At 42.8% G+C, this 14,011-nt stretch overlaps 2 protein-coding genes across 2 annotated transcripts in view; one reads left to right on the forward strand and one right to left on the reverse strand.

The window, feature by feature from the left end:
- LOC9266975 (BEL1-like homeodomain protein 4) overlaps positions 1 to 1,182 on the forward strand; it is a 12,028-nt gene extending 10,846 nt beyond the window's left edge. Inside the window, exon 5 of the mRNA XM_015775912.2 lies at positions 71 to 1,182. Within this exon, the coding sequence (XP_015631398.1) occupies positions 71 to 622 (552 nt within the window). The 3' untranslated portion in view covers positions 623 to 1,182. The remainder of the gene's footprint in view (positions 1 to 70) is intronic.
- Positions 1,183 to 10,343: 9,161 nt separating this feature from the next.
- Positions 10,344 to 12,164, reverse strand: LOC4334008 (uncharacterized). Its single transcript, XM_015775913.3, has 2 exons — positions 11,894 to 12,164; positions 10,344 to 10,747 (listed from the first exon to the last, which is right to left on the reverse strand). The coding sequence occupies exons 1-2, from the start codon at positions 12,046 to 12,048 to the stop codon at positions 10,672 to 10,674; spliced, it is 231 nt and encodes a 76-aa protein (XP_015631399.1). The 5' UTR covers positions 12,049 to 12,164; the 3' UTR covers positions 10,344 to 10,671.
- Between the last annotated feature and the right edge of the window lie 1,847 nt (positions 12,165 to 14,011).

A 14,011-nucleotide genomic window follows, 5' to 3' on the forward strand; every position in this document is an offset into this window, starting at 1 on the left:
GTACGTGTGCTACTGTGTCTCTCACTGCAATAATTCCTTTGGTTGGATTTCAATCAAAATGTGTGTGCAGGTCTCGAATTGGTTCATCAACGCCCGTGTCCGGCTATGGAAGCCCATGATCGAGGAGATGTACCAGCAAGAATGCAAGGAGCTCGAGGGCTCCTCCGGCGCCGGCGACGACCCCTCCGGCGCCGACGACACGCACTCGCCGACGACCACCGCCGCCGCGCATCATCAGCACAGGCACGGCCAGCTAATGGTAGAGCACGGCGGCGCGTCCAGCGGCGGCGGCGCCGCCATGTCGTCGCACAAGCACGAGCCCGGCGTCGTCGCGGGGCCCTCCTCGTCGTCGGCGGCGGCGGTGGCGGACGCCGCCTTCGTCGGCATCGACCCGGTGGAGCTCCTCGGCGGCGACGGCGCGGCGGCCGACGACCTGTACGGGCGGTTCGACCCGGCCGGCGCCGTCAGGGTGCGGTACGGGCCGGCGGGCGCCGCCGCCGGCGCCGCCGCGGCGGCGGCCGGCGACGTGTCGCTGACGCTGGGCCTGCAGCACGCCGGCGCCGGCAACGCCGGGCCCGACGGCAGCGGCCGCTTCTCCTTGCGAGACTACAGTGGTTGCTGATCATTTCTGCATACTACACACCTACCTATCCATCCATGATTTGGCTCATCCATGCATTGCACTTGGAGCACTAGAGTGAGAAGAAGATCTAGAGAGAGAAACAAAAAAAGTTACAGCAAGGAGAGAGAAATTAAAAGAGATCAAGCATCAGAGATCTCTAGAGAGAGAGATTAATTTGCAAAATGGTGCCTAGCCTTGGAGGTGATGGATGCATATGCATGCATGGGATGGGGAGAAATATTAATATGAGAGAACTCTCCTTCTTTTTTCCAAGATGATTCTTAATTTAGCTAGATTAATTCCTTTAGTTTAGGCATTATTGTTGGGGGGTTAAGGATAATTTGTATACAGGAAAGAAAGATAGGAGGAAGTGTATGTTATAGATTGTTTAGTCACACATTTTGTTGTTCTCTCTGTTGCTTGCCCCCTCTACATCTTTTGTTTTTGTCAGTTTTTGGTCTTGGTGTATACTTATTAATGTTCTTTCCATCTCTGTAACTAAACATAAGAAACACATACATACATACGTAAATACATATATATTGGTAAACATTGGGATATATATGTGTGTGTGTGTTCACATACTTGGTAAAATTAAAGATAGACAAAACTTCAGTACAAGAGTGTGGCCACGATTGGCTGGCATGTACCTGCAAGTTGAGCGTGCATCTTTTCCTTTGCCCCATCTTTTTGAGAAGCCAATTGATGCCATGTCGGGGTACGATTTTCTTTTCGAATCCATATACAGCACCCATTTTGTGCTCTTCTAAAAAATATACAGCACCCATTTAATTAAAAGATATATATATATATCTCCATGAATAGAGACACTGGTGGAGAAACCATCTTTGATCAGTCGACCAGATTTCACAATAGTCCCGGTTATATTAAAAACCGGGACTAAAAATATCTTTAGTCCCGGTTTTAAAGCTCTAGGGGTACTTTTCAATCTTTAGTACCGGTTGGTGTTACCAATTGGGACTAAAGATCTATTTGTAGTCCCGTTTGGTAATACCAACCAGGAAAAAAGATCGCTATACACTTTACTCCCGGTTGGTGTTACCAACCGGGACTAAAGATCTATTTATAGTCCCGGTTAGTAACACCAACCGGGAAAAAAGATCGACGCGGAGATTGGAGAGGCTTGCGCGATTGGATCGAGGTATCTCCTCCTCTCCTTTTAACTCCTCCCTCCTCCTCTCCTCAACCTTATCTCCTCCTCTCCTTTTAACTCTCTCCTCAACCTTATCTATTCCTCTCCTTCTCCTCTCTACACTGCAGCGGTGCGGCGAGGGTGCCAGGCCGGCGCGAAGCGGCGGGGCACGGAGGCCAGGCCGGCCGGCGCGGCGGCGGCCGCCTGCGGCCGGTGAGGAGGCGGCCTCGCGGCGGGGCGCGGAGGGCGGCGCGGTGCGCGGCGAGGCGGCGGCGGCCGCCGGCGGCCTCGCGGCCGGCGTGAGGGTGGCGCAGCGCGGAGGGCGGCGCGGCGCGCGGCGAGGCGGTGGCCGCCGGCGGCCTGCGGTTGTGGCCTGGCGGCCGGCGCGAGGGCGGCGCGGCGCGCGGCAACGCGGCGGCCGCCGGCGGCGGCCTGCGGCGGCCTGCGGCGGCGGGGCGCGGGCCGTATTTGATTTGTGTGAGATGTGAATATGTGATTGAATTTTGTAGAAGTTGTGATGTAATTTTTTTTTAGATTTTGTGATGTATCTGAGATGATCGATTTTTGGATTTGAAGGCAATTTGAGGATGATTGTTTTGGGAATTTAGGGACGGGATAGGGCTAGGGTGAAATCAATATATTAAAAATAATGAAAAATAATGAAGAGAAGAAAAGAATAAAGAAGCAACCGGATCTGCCTCTTTAGTCCCGGTTGGTAAGTATCTTTAGTCCCGGTTGGTGTTACCAACCGGGACTAAAAATCGATTTTTACTCCCGGTTATTTCACCCAGGACTAAAGATCGCTATTTTTAGTCCCGGATTCGTAGTCCCGGTTGAAAAACCGGAACTATATAGGGGTTACGAACCGGGAGTAAAAACCACTTCTCCACCAGTGAGAGTTAATTACTCCCTCTATTCCTAAATAACTCTAGTATATCTATGATTCAAATTTTATACACAACAAAAACATTTTTAGGCACCGATACATACATGTGAATCCTGCATTTTTAGCCCATCAGTAACTTATGAGGGGATCCAGTCAGTCCAAGATTCAACAATTGAACAATGTGGTGATTAAAAGGGGATCTTTCTCCTATAATTATTCTTAATCTTTACTAACCAACCTAGAAACGCTTATACTTAGGAACTAGGCACATCCTTATGTACGTAATTATATCCTATTGACCGAAGTCATTCTCACCCACGACTCTACTACCATACCCTGGATGCTTCTCCTTCGGTTTTGTTATTTTGTACTAGCTTGAAGTCTTCTTGTCATTCAAATGACAAGTCCACCAGATAATGGCTTTATTTATTTGTTTATTTATGAGTAAAATATACGGGTGGTCCCTAAACTTATGCGGGTGTATTATCTAGCTAGATCCCTGAACTCTTAAAATGTACTTTTGGATTCCGAGCTAGTCCTAGGTGTTATATAGGTCCAAACGGGCTCCAAAACACTCCGTGTACTGATGTGGCATGCCATTTTCCCCTTCACGTTCGTGGTATTTTGGGGCTGTTCTTTTGAACAAACGGATGATGTATTATCATGGACATACTTCCGAGCTCTTCCAAGCTCTTAAACGGTACGATTTTTATATCAATTTCTTTATCGATATTCCTAAGAAAACTTTTTAAAATCAACTTTAATTTTCAACCTTCAAATATTTAATTCATGTATTTGTGCTCTCCAATAATTGTCTTTAACTAAATTACTTCCACTATCCATCAGCAGTTTAGAGCTGGGCCTTCGTGTACAAGATCATTTTGTTTTAACATTTCCTAATGTAGCATAAATAAAATCATATTATGTAAAGCATACGGAATATTAACCTCGAAAATCATTGTTCTTTCATTTACCAAAAAAAAAGCATCCATTTTTTTATGTTGGATAGCTGGCTATATGAGGGAGAAAGCGCAGGGACTGAAGAGAGAAATAGATAACACAATACTTTGCTTCAGGTGTCCGATCAAGACAAAAAAAAAATCAGACACCTGCTAATGCATGCATGCAAGAAAGATCCATTTAGCAAGCTTCAAATGTTTTTTCTTCTAATTATTTATCCTTGTTGATACAATTAAACATTTACAACAAATCTCTCATATAATTATATTCTCATGAAAGCAATATACTTAAAATTCGGTGTTTCATAGTACTTAGGAGTGAATGTTTCAACGGATATTTTATTATTGTGTCACATGACTTTAAAATGTTTGAATGACTAATTTATTGTTTCACCATATACAACTTGATGTTTCAGCTAACAGATAAGTGCAACATTTGACCATCTGATTTTTTCACCCTATCGAACGCTCGATCCCTAGTTCTGTTTAATAAAAACAAATAAATAACATTAACTATATATTAGGTATACCAAATGGTGCCACTGGTAGAGAAACCATCTTTGGTCGGTCGACCTATATCCACAATAGTCCCGGTTCCATTAAAAACCGAGACTAAAAATGATTTTTAGTCCCGGGTAATAAGAGGAAGATCTTTAGTCCCGGTTGTTGTTACCAACCGGGACTAAACATCATCTTTAGTCCCGGTTGGTAACTCCAACCGGGACTAAAGTTCATTTTTAGTCCCGGTTGATTCCATGTCAGGCTGTGTCAGGGCCCTATGATCTTTAGTCCCGGTTAGTAACACCAACCGGGACTAAAGACCTATTTTTAGTCCCGGTTGGTGTTACTAACCGGGAATAAAAATCAAAACACACTATATAATCCATAGTACCGATCCTCTTTTCCCGTCCACACAACAAACTCCTCCCTCTATCTCTTTTTTTCCTCTCTAACTTCTTATCTCTTTCCTTATCTCTAGCTCCCCTCCTCTCCTTCCTTTTTTCCTTCACCACAGTGCAGGCGGCCGGCGCGGAGGCGGCGACGCAGGGGACGGTGCGGAGGCGGCCTGCGCGGCGGCCGGCGCGGCAGCACGGGGGGCCGCGCAGCGGCGGCGGTGGGCGGCCAGCGCGGCGGCGCGGGAGGCCGCGCGGCGGCGCCGGGGGCCGCGCGGAGGCGGCGGCTGCGGTGGGCGGCCGCTCGGCGGCGACCGGCTCGGCGCTGGCCGGCCGGCGTGGAGGGGAGGAGGGGAGGCGGCAGTGGCCGCCGGCCGGATTTTTTTTCTTTTTTTTTGAGATGTGAATCTGTGATGTATTTTTGTGTGAGATGTGAATCTGTTATGAATTTTTTAGAACCCTGTGATGTAATTTTTTTAAGAGTTTGTGATGTATTTGGAGATGATTTGTTTGAGGATTTGGAGATGTTCTGTAATATGTGATGATTTGGATATGGGAGGGGATGGTGTGAAATCAATATTCAATATTAAAAGCAGAAAAAAAAGAAAAAATATCTTTAGTCCCGGTTGGTGTTACCAACCGGGACTAAAGATGCTCCCATCTTTAGTCCCGGTTGGTAACACCAACCGGGACTAAAGATTGATTTTTAGTCCCGGTTATTTGAACCGGGACTAAAGATAGCGATCTTTAGTCCCGGATTCGTAGTCCCGGTTGAAAAACCGGAACTACAGGGGGTTACGAACCGGGACTAAAAAGCATTTCTCCACCAGTGTGCGCATTGGAGTACTAGCTTGTCCTTTTTTTGTCTCTAAGAAATGGACTTGTTTAAGTTTGAGCACTAGGCCGGGTCATCCGTACCATACACCCCTTATGAATGATCACACATCTTAATTAATTCCTCCAAGACAAAGGCTTCTTAAGCTTAATTAATTCCTCCGAGACAGACACAAGGATATACGCCCTCCATTCCATAATATAAGGCACAACTATTTTTTTTAGATGTTCCATAGTACAAAGCATATATGCAAGCATGCAATTAACTATAACATCTTCTCTATTAAATTATTTCTTTTTTAAATCCTCCACTCTCGTATTATCTAATCATATTGGATGCATGCATTATATTTATTAGGATGGTCCAAAATACAATATAATAATAATTATTTCTTAATCTTTAGGTTAAGGGTGGTTGTGCCTCATATTTTAAAATGGAAGGAGTAATATATATATATATATATATATATATATATATATATATATATATATATATATATATATATATATATATATATAAAAGAAAGACAACGAACATTTCATAATACACTCGTTCTGCATATCTTTAGGATAAAAGAAAAAACTGCGAAAAAAAGAGTTTTCCTAAGATCAAGAAATCTATTTTGTATGGTTCTTATTTCGTTGAAAACGTTTCCATGAGACTTTATATATATATATATATATATATATATATATATATATATATATATATATATATATATATATATATATATATATATATATATATATATATATATATATATATATATATATATATATATATATATATATATATATATATATATATATATATATATATAGCCAACTCTTTTACTCGCACGTGCTTGTATGCATGTACATATTGGAGTAAACGCTAAATTAATCGAGGCAGAGACAACGCATCGCAAAGGCAAAGCCGACGCGAACGCATGGGAGACTCGCATGTCGCTGGGGCTAGTATATCGCTAGCGCGCTCGTGCGGAGATCGACGGGAAGAAAGCGAAATAGCTCGTGCGCCGCGCGCGCCCGCACTCCGCCGCGGCCGGGGTATCAATGCGGTGCGAGGAAATGTGGTTGGTGGATTGACCGAACGATCGATCGGCCGGCGCATGTAGATTCTGGTGGCCAGACTGACTGAGGGCTCTGTTTAGTTGTTTCCAAACAAAAAGTTTTTAACATGTCACATTAAATGTTTGGACACATATATAAAGTATTAAATATGGATAAAAAACAAATTACACAGATTACGTGTAAATTACGAGACGAATCTTTTAAGTCTAATTGCGTCATGATTTGATAATATGGTGCTACAATAAATATTTGCTACTGACAGATTAATTAGCATTAATAAATTCGTCTCGTAGTTTTTAGGCAGAACCTGTAATTTATTTTGTTATCAGTGTGCGTTTAATACTTTAAATATGTGTCCGTATATTTGATGTGACACATTAAAAATTTATTTTTAGTTCGCGAACTAAACAGGCTCTGAGTGGATCAATAGCAAATCAATGCAGGCGACGCAGCAGCAGGCAAGTGCCAACCACGCAACGATCCCCATTTCCCTCTCTGTCCAGAGGAACTCGCTATTGCTGGACCACCACGTACCTAGCTTGCCTGCCTCCGGCCCAAACGGACATACGTACGGACGACGGACAGCATCTAACCACACTACTCTAGCAGCAGCTAACTCAATGATGGCAATGCATATGCAATTTGGGCATTTGAGATCTCATCATGGGGAAAGTGCTAGGTAGATCTATCTGATCGATATCTCAGGTGATCGGTTGATGCATGCATGCCTATATGTAGTTAATTAGATGTGAATCAATGATGGACACGGGACGTACGTACGGGTGGTTAATCCGATCTGGACCGTCGGATCGCGGGGATCAACGGCCCAGATCATGGTGAAGTAGTGCTTGTTGAGAACTAATTAAATCAACTAATAGTTCAGCTTGTTCTTGTGGAGACCGTACATGACAGTTGCGCAGAGAAAGTTTAGAGCAATTAATTAGTCCTTTTGAGAGATAAACTCAAGGACGAGCGTACGATGATCAGAACAACTAATTAAATTAGCAACATTATCTAAAGAGATCAACTAATTAAAGATACTAACTAATTTAACCGTACGTCCTATCAAGTCTAGGCACAGTGGCATGCAGAAAGGCCGTAGTAGAAACAGAAAGTAAAATGCTTATTGTTTCGAGGCCTTCCATTTCAGATTCCTGGGCGCCACTGGAACAGTCACCAGCCAGCCGGTCAAGTCTCCCGTCCTGGCCAGCTCCGAATGGGTGAAAAGACCGGGCACATTTTCCTCAGATTTGCTGTTCCAACCGCACAAACACTATGCTGTGCTCAACAGCGAGGTCATCTCATGGGTCTCGTCGTCGTCGTCCTTCCCAGATCACATCAGCTACCCGTCGTCCTAGCTATCATATGCATGCCTTTCCGGCTCACCGACATGGCACGATGATTGCAATCCTAACTACTAGTAAACCACCAACCAACAGAAAACAGACACATACATTGTATAGAACTCCCTCCATCCTAATATATATTAATATATATGAACTTCGTACTAAAATGTGTCGTGTTCTAAAATAAACCAACCTTGTACTAAAATGTTTTTCAAAATAAACCAATCTTGTTACTTGTAAGGTTGGTTTATTTTGCGATGGAAGGAGTATTAGGGTACCCACAGGTACCATAAAAATAAGAGTATCTTTTAGAACGCAAGAATTAATTTTACAGTATTTTCTTCGAAATTAGTTCGCGCAAAAAATCATATACTAATTGGACATTCGATCTCATGCTGGTTTATTCCAAGAATTTACCACGAATCAATTTGATGGTGCTATACTAAACTAGCTACTCCTTTTGCACTAAATTATAGCTATGACAAAATAGCTCCTTATATACACCTAACCAGTTATAACCATCGCTAATTTAGTTTCTCTCTCCTTACTCATCATGGAAACTCTATAATTGTTTATATTTTAGAACAGAGAAAATAGCGAGCATGGAATTGGGGTTCGTTTTCAAATTTCAGGGTTAAGCTCAAGTAATAACGGCCTGTACTGCGTCCGCAACCGATTCGATGGACATCTCATGGGACAGTGTGTTTTTTTTTTCAACCTGCAACGGAACCTTCGGGTACAGTTGCAGCTCACTTCACCAATCGATGGACCATCTCCATTCGCCTTTATCTATCATCGATCGATTGCACAGATGACAGATGAGACGTCGACCCACCAATTTGTGGCTTTGGCCAGTACCCAGGGTACTACTCCCTCCATCTTATAATATAAGAGATTTTAGAGGAATGTTATATCTTAGTAAAAAGTTGAAAATGTGAATCTCGAGCATGGTGCTTGTCCAGATTCGTAGTCTAAAATATGTCACATCCCTCCAAAATCTCTTATATTATAGGACTGAGAGAGTCCCTCCGTCCCATAAAAACAAACCCAAAACTAGATGTGATATATCACAATACAATAAATCTGGATAGGAGTCTATCCAGATACTTCTATCTAGATTTATTGTACTGGGATATGTCACATATATTCAGTTTTATATTTGTTTTTTTTTTGGACGAAGAGAGTACTACGCGTGCACTGATCACTGCACCAAACGCCCGGAAAACTCCGATTGTAGTGCAGTATCACAGTGTCACTCCTTAAAAGCTTTTAAGAACAAAGTGTAACAGTGGCATACAGACATGATGATCAACCTCTATATATATGTGTGAGCCTACACAGTAGCTAGCGGGACACGGCTCAAACCTTTACGAAATCATAATTAAGCTTCCATTGAAATGTAAGAATGTGTACGTAGGATTTTCACAGGTCGGTTCAATTTACATAGAAAATTTCTCTGAAGTTTCAAGCAGGACTTAATTAAGTCTTAAGATTCTGTTGGTAACTTGATGCCGTATAGGTTAATTGCACTATCTTTGGCACCCGAATTTTTCACTCTCGATTCTGAATTAATGTCCCGAAAAGCCATAAACCCAAAAGGGAGAACAAGTTGAACTTGATGCAAAGATTGCTAAATCGTAGGAACCACTTTAAATTACACCCAAGAAAAGAACAGCAGCGAGCAAGAAAGTTAGACATCTGATCTAGGGTTATGAGTGGCCTACTTGGATTCAGCGGAGGCGACAGAGATCGACGTCTTCCTCGATCGATCAATCAGTCCAGTGCCACGTCCTGCGGTGAAAGACGGCCGCCGCCTTGCGCGTCGACGTCGGCGGCGAGGACGCCGGCGCCACCGCAACGTCGTCCGTGCGACGGCGTGGGAGGCAGAGGCTTTCTTCTTAACCGAATTCCGGAGGAATAGTTGCCCTCGATGCAGCCGGGCCGTGCGAATTTGTGGAATGGGCCGCACAGACAGCGCAATCCCGTTCCCGGCCCATGTAGTATGGCCCACATAGACAATTCAATCCGGTTTCGGCCCATGTATCACGGCCCGCACGGACCTCGCAATCCCCTTCCGGCCCATGAGGCGTCTTCTTCCTCTGGCACAGCGATTGCGGAATTGATGCGGCCATGGTTACTTGATTCTTGTGATGCAATGCAGAGATGGCCCTTCACACAGCATACAGTGAACTAAACACAGCTGGAAATATTTCAATACCAGCACTAATATGTTCCCCTTCCCTTTGATCCATTCATTAAAGGTAATTGCCATGTCTCTGATTGTCTTTTGGAGCTAGATTGGCACTCTCTACAGTCTGTTGGCTACCCTGTTTATCTCAGATTCGCTGTCCCAATCATAAATGACTCGCACAGTACTGAGTATACACTGTATATGACATACTCCCTCTATCTCCAAATAAACCAAGTTGTACAGAATTTGACACATACTAGTACTATAAATCTGAATATAAATCTGAATAGATCCTAACATAGTATAAGTACTAGATTGGTTTATTTTGCAACTAATGGTGTATGCACAATATGACACAGAGTACTGAATATACACTAACCATGGCATATAGACAATAAACTCATGATGCAGCCTGCCGCAAAGAGAAATTTCAGCTTCTTGTTCCGCACTACAACTTCATTTCAATTCTGGAGTACTGAATTACTGGTACCAAGACAGAAGGCACAGTAATGCAACTCTGCCAAATTTCTCCCGTCCATATAAGGGAACAATCATGTCTGCTGCATTGGACAAAATATACAGCTATGCACACATCGAAGGCTTCGAAGCTACTATAGTGCATCTTATTTATGCTACGAGCTTTAGATCTTAAGAAGAAAGGAAAGGCCAATTAGATGCTCCATTCATTTTCTACATCTAGACAGAGCCAAAACACTTCAGTGACCATCTTCCTTTGGCTTCTCCTTTGGAATATCCCCATTCAGTTTCTTGGGAGGTGCGTCTTTTGCTGACCTGCAACAAGATCAATTTTCGTGAGGATTTGCACCATGCAGAAACATAATGTTGAAACAACTGAGAAGCATCATGTGCTATGCATTTCAAGATTTCAACCATAATTCAGTAAAAGCAGATCGCCTTGACTGTCAGATAAAAATGATGTTTTCATTCAGGACCAAGAATGTGATAATTAAAAACCTAAGGCAATTTTTGCTGCATCTTTCTAGGAATCACACTGTTTGTTTTGAGAAATAGAACTCCTGCATCACGAGCTACATGAAAGTATAAATATATAATGCTCACTCAGATACGCTTTTACAAACTTTGCAATAAACAAATTAAAATTATGTTTTCTTTTCAGACTGATTTAAATGAATTATAGCTGTCTAGCCTTCCATAAATTAAATATGCAACTAGAGAGCGCATAAATATAATCATAGTGAATTGTACAATGTAAATTTACACATACATCATTTAAAAAAAGTTGTGCATGCATTTCTAACGCAGAACAGCTGCATGATTCACTCCTTGTTAAGAACTGCAAATTATACTTATTACAATCACAAGGACTGACAAATTCTTTTGTTTTTTCGAATAAGGACAAGGATTGACAAACTCGAAGTGATGGATCACAATCTAGATTCATTGCCACCTTGGTATGACAGTTCATCTCTTACAGACTCATTGCCATCTTTGGCAGCTTCGATTCAACCATTCTGTTCAAACAGTTGGCTAATTACTTTGCCTAATTAGGTGGGGAATCTTCAACATACTTTGCTAGCAAGTATCAACCACTAACTCATACAAATGGAAAGCAATAGACACCTCAGTCTCAGGGCAAACTTCTTGCCCTCTCTGTTTATCTGCAAAAGTCGGGGGTTCAGAATCCTAACCCTAACTACTAAACCCATGACTTTGTATCCAAGGCTCCAAGCAAACACCGATACTTCGAAGGGACCAAGTGAAATCGAACCTTAATTCGACTTGGCCCCTATCCCAATTCCCATCACACTTCAAATCCACCAACCGAACAATTTCTCCCATGAATCAACGATTGCCTCAGGAATGATAAAACCAGTATTAATATTATCCATCGAGATCGTCTACTCCCCCGCATCAGCGGCGCCTATCGAAAGCTGAGAGCAAGAGCCGTGGATTTACCTGGACGCGGCGGAGGCGGATTCCTCCTCGAGCCAGGCACGAATCTGGCGGGCGTTGCGGCGGAACATCGCGCCGGACTTGCGGATGTCGGTGGTGAAGAGGAGCGCCGCCGCGCCCACCGCCGCCACCGTCAGCACGAAGTTGGTCAGCGCCATCTCTCTCTCTCTGTCTCTCTCGCTCGCTCGCTCGCTGGCGGCGGCTGCGGGTTGTGCCGGCGGCGGCGGCTGGACCGGCGAATCTATCCCGTCGATGCCGGAATTGTCCCCCACGCAATGTATCTGGGCCGGGCCAATGGGCCTGTATATCGCGGGCCTAAACGGGCCGCTGGCTAAGGTTATATCCAGTATATTATGTATTCCCTGGAATCATGAATAATCACGAGGGCTGCTACAAAACGGGGTCCCGTTGCGATGGGATATACATATTAACTATTTTCTTACACGAGTATCACAGGTATCAGGTTCTAAGTATCACAGGTACCAGGTAACATGTATCACAGGTATCAAGTACCATGCAGCTGATACCTCAATAGGTATCAGGTATCAGATACTGTCTCATAGAAAGGTATCCCGTTCCAACGGGATACTGTTGTCTAGGTTTTCTGATAATCATTAGTTTATTTTTTTATGTAATAATGCAAATTTGCTTTCCTAAGATTTTTATAGATTTATTATCTATGATACTGGTTTGTCTCGTTGACATATGGATCCACCTACAATTATCTTGTTCATCTCGTACTCCGTGGTTTCCTCACCACCGGGGTGCCGCGATAGAAGGGCTCGATAACTTGGTCAAGTTTAATTTTTCTTTTAAAAAAAAGGTGTTTATGTAGTTTGTTTGTTTTTTCTCGATTTACTAAGATAATTGGACTTGCCACGGAGCGCTAACCATTTCCCAAATAGGTGGTGTTCTTTTCTCCTAAAAATGAAGATTAAGTTTTTTTACGTAAAACAAGGTGGTATTAACGTATGATTAATTGAGTTTTAATTATTATAAATTTGAAAAATAGATTAATATGATATTTTATAGCAACTTTCATATAGAAAGTTTTCGCACGAGTCACACCGTTTAGCAGTTTGAAAAGCATGCCACGAAAATCTTAATTTTCATCCAACTCTTGTTAAGAAAAGAACGGGACTATAGTAATTAAGGGAAATCATGCTAGACTGACAAACCGATGTGCTAATAATCTGTCAATCATGCATCAATGACATAGGTACATAACGAATGCACGTATTGCACTCGACAAGTCCGGTCATGAGCTATTCAGCTCGTGGCACGCATAACCGGTTGCTTCTATAGACTATAGTCTATAGAGGGCTAAGGCTACACGTAGACAGACAGCTTGATGATCAAATGGCGTGTAAGGTACAAACACCTGTAAAGGTTGTGTTTAGTTCACACTGAAGTTTGAAAGTTTGGTTGAAATTGGTATGATGTAATAGAAAAATTGTGTGTGTATGAAAGTTTTGATGTGATGGAAAATTGAAAGTTTGGAAAAAAAACTTTGGAACTAAACAGGGCCATGTTAGTACAACTACACGCCTGCCTCCCTGGATTATACCTGCAAAATAAGCACAATTGGTGTCCTGTAATTTAATCCTACTGGTACGGCTAAATTTTAGTATAGTAGAGAAAAAAAATTGCAATGTGCAGCCAACTTGGCTCAACAATATCCACCTAGCATCTTATCGATCGACCAGTGTCCTTTTTATTTGTTGGGATTCTGATTAGCCCATCTGCTCATCATTGATGGTTTGATGATTCTTAAACAGAGAGCATTATCATCGTGCTGCTGTCCTTTTTGTCTCTTGCTAAACAAGCCCCAGTGGTATCAAGTATCAACAGAGTGATTACCGTTCAGAAGCTACCGGTTGCTATCTGCATATCGACATTTTAAGTTTCAAATTTCGGGTGATTTTGATGTGTGTGGCTTAGTGTACCTGCATACTCTTAATTACACTGCAGCTTGCCAAACTTTTATGTCCACATTGCTGCTACTATTTCACATTAATTACTAGCTCTGATTAACTTTCTATTGCACTCAAGATCCTGTGGCACCTTAAATTCTTCTAGTGTGACCATCCTAAATAGGAGTAGGGATTCATCCGGGATGGC

The sequence above is a fragment of the Oryza sativa genome, chromosome 3 (genome assembly GCF_034140825.1).
Source record: "Oryza sativa Japonica Group chromosome 3, ASM3414082v1".
Classification (NCBI taxonomy): Eukaryota; Viridiplantae; Streptophyta; class Magnoliopsida; order Poales; family Poaceae; genus Oryza; species Oryza sativa.